General features: G+C 34.4%; 1 protein-coding gene across 1 annotated transcript; it reads left to right on the plus strand.

Annotated features, from left to right (window-relative positions):
- Positions 1-1,854: 1,854 nt before the first annotated feature.
- On the plus strand, positions 1,855-4,290 carry LOC123214613 (cytochrome P450 78A5-like). The gene is made up of 2 exons (XM_044634493.1): positions 1,855-2,876; positions 3,505-4,290. The coding sequence occupies exons 1-2, from the start codon at positions 1,923-1,925 to the stop codon at positions 4,111-4,113; spliced, it is 1,563 nt and encodes a 520-aa protein (XP_044490428.1). The 5' UTR covers positions 1,855-1,922; the 3' UTR covers positions 4,114-4,290.
- Positions 4,291-7,971: the final 3,681 nt, after the last annotated feature.

Here is a 7,971-nt window from a genome sequence, read left to right on the forward strand (position 1 = left end):
TTTGCATGAAAGACGTATTCTTAGAATAGAGATATGGAATTTTAGGAGAGATGATTGGTTTGCAATTCTCAGACCAGCTGTTGAGATTGGGCATGATGATATATCTAGGAATGGTTAATGTATAAAATTCCTAATACAATTTTTTTCCTTGTGTTAAATTATCTGCAATATTGATATTGTTTATATTGATAGACATGGCCAAGACAATGAGATGCAGAGTTCACAAATTATGAAGGTTTTAACTCACTTTGTTTATGACTGATTTTGATATTGTCCTGGGATTGTAGTTATGATATTAAGTTTCTAGAGTTTATATCTAATATTATTCAGTGGATATTTGAGTCAGTTTTGGTGTCTTTCCCACTTTGTATTAAATATCAATCTTAAAGATATTGCCTTTGAGACAGTAAAATTAGCCGTGTGGACTGTTCAGCCAAAGTAGTATGGCATATGTAAGTTTGGATTTGATTTGAGTTGTTCTAACTCTTATAAAATGACCCGAATTGAGTTAGTTCAAATTATTTTTAAATTAAATTTGATTTTAAGTTGTTGATCTTGAATTAATTTTTTTGGATTTAAATCTATCTTGCTCTATAGTGTTTTTTCATGGATTGAATCCCGCTCCAATAGCAGGTTTCCAATGATAGAGCTAGTCCATTATATGGACATTCTGCCCAGATGGCCCATTAGTCTTACTCTTTTAACTCTGGTAATTTTCATTGGTTGCTGCATAGGCTAGCTGCTTCCAGTTGCTTGTGAGCAGAACAAGCTTAATTTTCAAGAGGGACAGCCTAAAGGGTAAACATGACTCGAAGAATTAGATATATATATAACACCTTGTTATAGTTTTTAGGAAGAATTTTATATTATAAAAAAAAATACACGTAAATAAGATAATAGCCTCTGAGCGGTGACTGGAGTGATACAAGAATAAATTTCATATATAAAATGATATAAGTTTAAGTTTTTATGACAATATTTTAAAATTAAAATTTTAATTTATCTAATTCAATTTCAGTATGGTTGATCCTGTCCTTCAATATACTTGGTTTGTATTTTATAAAAAAAAAAAAAAAAAAATTCTTGCATTCCAGACATGAATCCCTTAATCAAATCCTCTAAAATATGTGGAAAAATTTAATCTTTACCAACAATCAAAGCAAATAAACAGAATAAGAGAAAAGTCAAAAGGAATACAAGATCTCTCATCTGGGAAACGGCAGAGTAGCCAATGCCGATTAGAATCGCCTTAAGGTACAAAACAGTCCACGTATAGAGAATGATTTAACTACCCTTAGTTGCTCAATTGTTGAACTGCCCTTGATATGCAGTTTAGGACACATAACATATTGGATCATATTATATCTGTGGTGCTGATGCAAAAAATATTGCAATAGATTGTAGAAACCATACTCAATTTGTAGGTAAAGAGCACGCAACTTCCGCCTGATTTTCCATTTGCATACAAATATTTTCCTTGTATATTATTCATTGATAATTTTGGAAATTTAGAAGGAAAAAAGACCACTTTTTTTCCTCTTAAGTTTGAAATCATTAGGAGACTTGTTGGGTTGCCTTGCTTCTATTTGATTGTGTCTTTTCTAGTTTCTTAACAAACTTTTCCCACTATGATTCTTTTTCATTATTTTCCTTTCTTGAATTGCATACGTATGAATCCAGCGGAGTTATAATGATTTTCCAGGCTGCCAATCGGTCATGCTAATTAATTTTATTACTGATTAATCTAGACTGCTTGAAAGCCAGGCATGCGTGGTCCTTATTACTGCACTTAAATCCTTAATCATGGTTAACAAAGCAACCACACCTACTTAACTATGATTACTTCTAATGCTATATATACTTATCAGTCTGCATTCAATCTTCTCCATCTCTCTACAGAAGTCTCTCTATTATTATCATAAATGAAGCTTTATTGCATGTTAGCAGTCGGCTTTTGCTTCTTGTTCCTTTGTTTTGTAGACTCTCAAAGAGCTCCATGGCCTTTCGGTCTGACTGTGTTTTCACTCCTCTCGCTTTTCCCGTTCTTTCTTAAGTCTTGGCTTGTTCCTGGAGGCTTTGCATGGAGGAACCACCATGAAAAGTCTCCCCAACTTCGGGGTCCAATTGGTTGGCCTGTGCTGGGGACTTTACCTGAAATGGGTTCACTTGCTCATCGTAAATTAGCCGCCATGGCGGCTTCCCTGGGTGCAACTAGACTCATGGCATTCAGTCTAGGGGCAACACGCGTGATCATCAGTAGCCACCCAGACACTGCGAGGGAAATCCTATCAGGGTCTTCATTTTCTGACCGTCCGATCAAGGAATCAGCTCGTTCACTGATGTTTGAGCGTGCCATTGGCTTTGCTCCCTCCGGAAAATACTGGCGTCACCTACGTAGAATTGCCGCCAATCACATGTTCTCCCCAAAGAGAATCTCGGGATTAGAGGAGTTACGACAGCGTTTAGCCAATGAAATGCTGGTTAAAGTTCGTGAAGACATGGAGAAGAGAGGAGTTGTGATACTCAGAGAGATATTGCAAAAAGGGTCTTTAAGCAATATACTGGAGAGTGTGTTTGGGAGATGTGAATCTGTAGAGAGAGAAGAGTTAGGGTTTATGGTAAAAGAAGGGTACGAGTTAATAGCAAAGTTCAACTGGGAAGATTACTTTCCGGTGAGACTTTTGGACTTGTATGGAGTAAAAAGAAGGTGCCATGAATTGGCAAGTAAGGTTAATACAATTGTGGGACAAATTATTCAAGCAAGAAAACAAAATCAGACTGATGAGTTCAATGGTGGAAATGACTTCCTTTCTGCATTGCTCTCTTTGCCTAAAGAAGATCAGTTGACTGATACAAATATGGTGGCCATTTTGTGGGTATGCTCTATCTCCCTCTTTCTCACACACAGTAACATCCATATGATCCGCTTTAGACACATAATCTGGCATGTTTTGTTTTTTATTAACTGTTTAGAAGCTTATAATCTATTTAACTCATTTTCTCTTATCATCTCTAAACCACAAATATTACACAAAAAGTTAGATCATATAAACTTTTTCAAAAAAAGAGGATGGCTTCCTATGTTTATTAATAATATTGAATTCAGCTCCTCACCTACCTAATAAAGTTAACCTTTGAGAAAAATACAGATCAGGATAGTAAGTGTCAATGGCTTGTAGGCATCAAGAGCAGAAAAGGATCATTTTCAAAGTCTCTTTCTGAGTTGATATGTTTTTGTTTTCAATGTTATTTTCCTGCTTGGCAAACATTTCTTTTCTTGTCGGTTTGTTTGGTTAGAAAAATGCTCTCATTGTCATGTCACTAACCCTAATATTCTCTCCACTCAAACCCTAATTCCTTGACATCAGTCAGAGACTCAGAGTCAATTTGGCTTTAAAGCTCTTTACATTGACAATAATTTCCAGCCCACAATGTTAATACTGACGCACTAAAAGCTTTCAAAGATTGACCTTCGCACTCAGCATGCCTGCTTTTATTATGTAGGAGATGATTTTTCGAGGGACAGACACTGTGGCTATACTGCTTGAATGGATCATGGCGAGGATAGTTTTACATCAAGACGTCCAAACAAAAGTTCAACATGAGATTGACACGTGCGTCGGCCTTGAAAGGCAGGTGCAGGATTTTGACATCCCCAACCTCCCTTACCTTCAAGCCATTGTCAAAGAAGTTCTACGTCTGCACCCTCCAGGCCCTTTACTCTCCTGGGCACGCCTCGCCATTCATGATGTTCACGTGGACAAAGTTTTTGTGCCAGCTGGCACAACGGCAATGGTCAACATGTGGGCCATAACCCATGACCCCTCCATCTGGAAGGACCCATATGCTTTCAAGCCTGAACGATTCATGGAAAACGACAACAACAACATGTCTATCATGGGTTCGGATTTAAGGCTTGCACCATTTGGCTCGGGTCGCAGGGTTTGTCCTGGAAAGGCATTAGGCTTAGCCACCGTGCAACTGTGGCTTGCCCGGCTTCTCCATCAGTTCAGGTGGCTTCCGATGCAGCCCGTTGATCTCTCGGAGACCTTGAGGCTCTCTCTTGAAATGAAGAAACCGCTTGCATGCCGTGCGGTTCCCCGGCTAGCTTAATGATTTTGTGAAGCTGTAGCAAAGTGTAAAAAAATTGTGCATCCATGCAAGAGTTGCTCTAAACACTGTAAAATATTGGCTTTAAATGTTGAAACTGAGTTGCTTGAGTTTGAAGAAGTGTATTTTAAAAGGTATGTACGTGACAATTATAAGCAATAAACTTAGTCATATTGCAAAGTTGAGCATCTTTTACGGTTCTGTCATTTCATTTTCAGTAACATATCGATGAAGGGGATGATATCGAAGTCCTTTTCAAAATAATAGGCGAGGTGGGGCAACAAGGAGATCTTTCGGAGAAACAGAAGCTAATGAACTTACAAAAGTAGCACTAGGGTTTGGTAAAATTGTCTCCATTAGTGTCCCACCACTAGCTATTTAACCTAGCTATGTTTGGCTTTGATCACAGTGAAATTTTCCCACTTTACTACTTTATAGCCACAAATCAAACGTGTGAAAAGATTTAAAAGGAAAATGCAGAGTTGAGAATGCAGTGGCACAATACATAGATTAAGAATATAATGGAATTTTTTTTTTTTAAAATTATGTCAAGAGATTGCAGCATGCTTCATATATCTTCATATATCTCAACTATAACCTAAAAGTGCATTATTATTATAATAATAAGTAAAAATCTTGACTTAATCATTTTTAATTGTTAAAAATGCAGATGCTTGGTGGGCTGCCGAAGAGAAGAAGTTGGTGGCCTTATTAATGGTTCCTATTATCCTGTTATCATTAAATTATTTTCTTCTTTATGATCAGTGTTTCTCTTTCTATAAAGTTATCCACGTAAATGCAAGTCTATTGATCGCAAATAAGCTTTTATAATATGAAGAAACCTAGACAGATAAACCAGAGAGAACTCATTAGTAAATGGTCCACAATAAGCAAAAGAACGAAAAGACATATATAAAAGGACCTTATACTTTGATAGATCACTAGTTTTATTTTCTTGTTTTGTATATATATATATGCGAAGACGAGCACAACACAATCTTTCATGCTTTTAGTTATATAATTTGGAAAACTGGCATTAGATTGCCCGTTATAACACTTTTAGTATACAATATGAATATATAGAATTTGTGTCATTATGTGATTAAATATTTTTTATCTTTAATTCAAAATTATCTAATCATATGATATCATATCATCTATGTATCCAAATTATATAACCAAAGTTGCACGTATAATTTTATTATTAAATTTTTTATTTTTGAAATTTATGCATACAACCCATTGCTGAACTTTGAATGTAGAGGATAATGATAAATATATAAATTACGAGATTTTATTGGAAATTCTCAAAAGTCAAACTTGAGTCAATATCTCTCCAATTCGTCGACTTCAAACCAACAACTCCCAAACTCGTCAAGTTAAATTTTGAGTTTGAGTCTTGCAACCACTTTATCAAGTTAAGCTTAAACTAAATAATAGTTGGCTGATCAGCCCGACTGCTGCCTTTAGTGTGAGTTACTTTGAATTGAAGTGTGCTATAAATTAGTAATATAAATCACAAACCCTAGCATCAATGGATACAGCATCCTTCTTCTTTCAGGTAGGGTGAGATGGATGTGGACGTCCACGACAACTTATAACAAAATTCTTTAATTTGAAGAGAAAATTGCGATAGTATTTGAAACTATGAATGGGTCTTATTGCTGATATTTAAGATATTGAAGACATGCATGCCCCAAAAGTTTCGGCTTTTTTTAAGATACAAATCTCTTTGTGTTTTCTCCTTACAGCTTGAAAGGTGAAGCCCTTTCCACGCAAACACTTGCCACTATTATTAACATGTAAATGCTCCTCCACATATCTAATTTCTGATTGAATTGGGACCCCCACGTAGCATCTTCCTTTTCAAAATCCCATCTTTTTTTCTTTCGGGTATCTTAAATCAAAATCACATAATTATTTGAATATTTAATTAAATATTCAAAATTAGATACATATAGTATATATGTGGCTTTGCTCCTTAACTTGAAGGTTACTGCAATCCACTTTACATATTGAATTTCATATTCATGATGGATTTGATTTTGATCCATTTCCCATCAGTTGATGAGAAGAATATTGTTTTTAAATGTGGATTATTCTTTGTATGTCGTTGTCAATGGTGTTAGCTTATTGCATTTTTAACTATTGTTTTGCCAATGATTTAAGGCAAGCAACTAATCATAAGGACAATAAGTGGATAAATTATTTTGATTAATATATAATTAATTTAAATTAAGCTCCAATTTATTAATTTTTTAAGTTGTTTGATTAGCATGTCGTTTTTGTAAGTGCATTTCACAATTGTTCTCCATGTCAATTAGTCTATGATTGAAAGGGACTTCTTGACAATATTAAACAAGCAAAAGTTGGTAGGTTAACGGATTAATCCTACACTTAACCTTTATTTTGAAGGTAGAATGGGATTTAATTTGAGACGCTTGAGCTCATATTAAATAAATGAAGTTTAAATTAGTTCAAATATTTTAATTTGAGTTAATTGAAATTGAATTAAAAATTAAATTATTTCGATCTAAGTTTAAGTGTAAATTTGTCAATCTCAAACTGATCTTTAAGTTTGGGGTCTTGTTTGGATGTGACTTAAGTCGAATTCTATCCCATTTGTAAGTAAGCACTTTGCAAATGAATTAAAATGTTGAACTCTAGCTATGTCCCACATGAAAATAAAAAATGAGATCTGATCATAATTAACAACAACAGTGGGTCATGTTAAGTGTATTTGGTGCGGGTCGCTATATCCACGGGTCATGCTCAGTTATAACCTACCAAATGGCACGTCTTACGGATCATGTTGACCTACAATATGATAAAACTTAGGCATGATTCAAGAACCCTTAGACTATGCCCCTGTGAGCTTGTTAACGAATTGACCGGTATGTTTTACCTAGCCGTCCCATTATTATTAATAGTCAAATTTTTAATTTTTATTGTTTTTTAAGTGCTGAAACCGAGGACATCATCCACCCCTTTGGACATGTCTGGAGGATGCTGTTTTGGAGGCCTGGCTAGGCCCAATATGGAGCAGATTATAAAAGCCCAACTATCCACTTGGTTGAACCCTGACCTCTGGTGACGACAGAAGCTTCTGTATGGTTCACAGGAGTGAGTTCAATTTTCAAAATTTCAAAAAGATTCTCCCCACGAGGCTCAGTAATAATTGAAACAATAACACCGTTTCACAAACTTTTGCAACAGCCCCTTCTTCTTTAATATTTTGTACATGCAACCACACTATTTTCTAAACACTCCTTAAATTATATATAATTACAATTTCATATATTCTTTTGTCACACCAAAATTTTCAACCCGAAAAATATTCAAACTCTACAATTTTCTTCGGACGAAGATATACAGTAATGTCTGATGAAGTAAATAATATTAAATCACAATTTACAAATTATATTAGAGTGATTTAATTGTAACATTAACATTAATATATTATCGATATAAATATATTTTAAAATTTTAATAATATTTTATTAATATTATTAGATAAATTACAAAATTAATCATTTAACTCATCAACGTTTAGTTTAAATATGAAAACATTGATATTTATCTTGTCTATCATTTATGACAACATTTCTTTTCAAAAAATATTATGTGGTCCGAAAAAAATATAAAATAAAATGTAGGGTTAAGTTAAAATTTTAGGAGTAGAGGCGTGTAAAATTTGCCAGCGAGATGAGATCCGAAACGAATAATTTCAATTTAAAAAATTAATTTCTTCCAATTTCGTACTTAACAAAACAAATTATCGACCGACGCCGTTCCATATCAAATCCGCTGAAGAAGAAAAATATTTAATAATTGACTATCCTCCTGTAGTACAATAAGCAT

Source organism: Mangifera indica, chromosome 4 (genome assembly GCF_011075055.1).
Source record: "Mangifera indica cultivar Alphonso chromosome 4, CATAS_Mindica_2.1, whole genome shotgun sequence".
Classification (NCBI taxonomy): domain Eukaryota; kingdom Viridiplantae; phylum Streptophyta; class Magnoliopsida; order Sapindales; family Anacardiaceae; genus Mangifera; species Mangifera indica.

What these genes read in the sequence shown, in the direction of transcription:
- LOC123214613 (XM_044634493.1), top strand. Translation starts at nt 1,923, where the DNA reads ATGAAGCTTTATTGCATGTTAGCAGTCGGCTTTTGCTTCTTGTTCCTT. An exon ending in ATATGGTGGCCATTTTGTGG is followed by an intron (nt 2,877 to 3,504) that starts GTATGCTCTATC and finishes TTTATTATGTAG; the next exon opens with GAGATGATTTTTCGAGGGAC.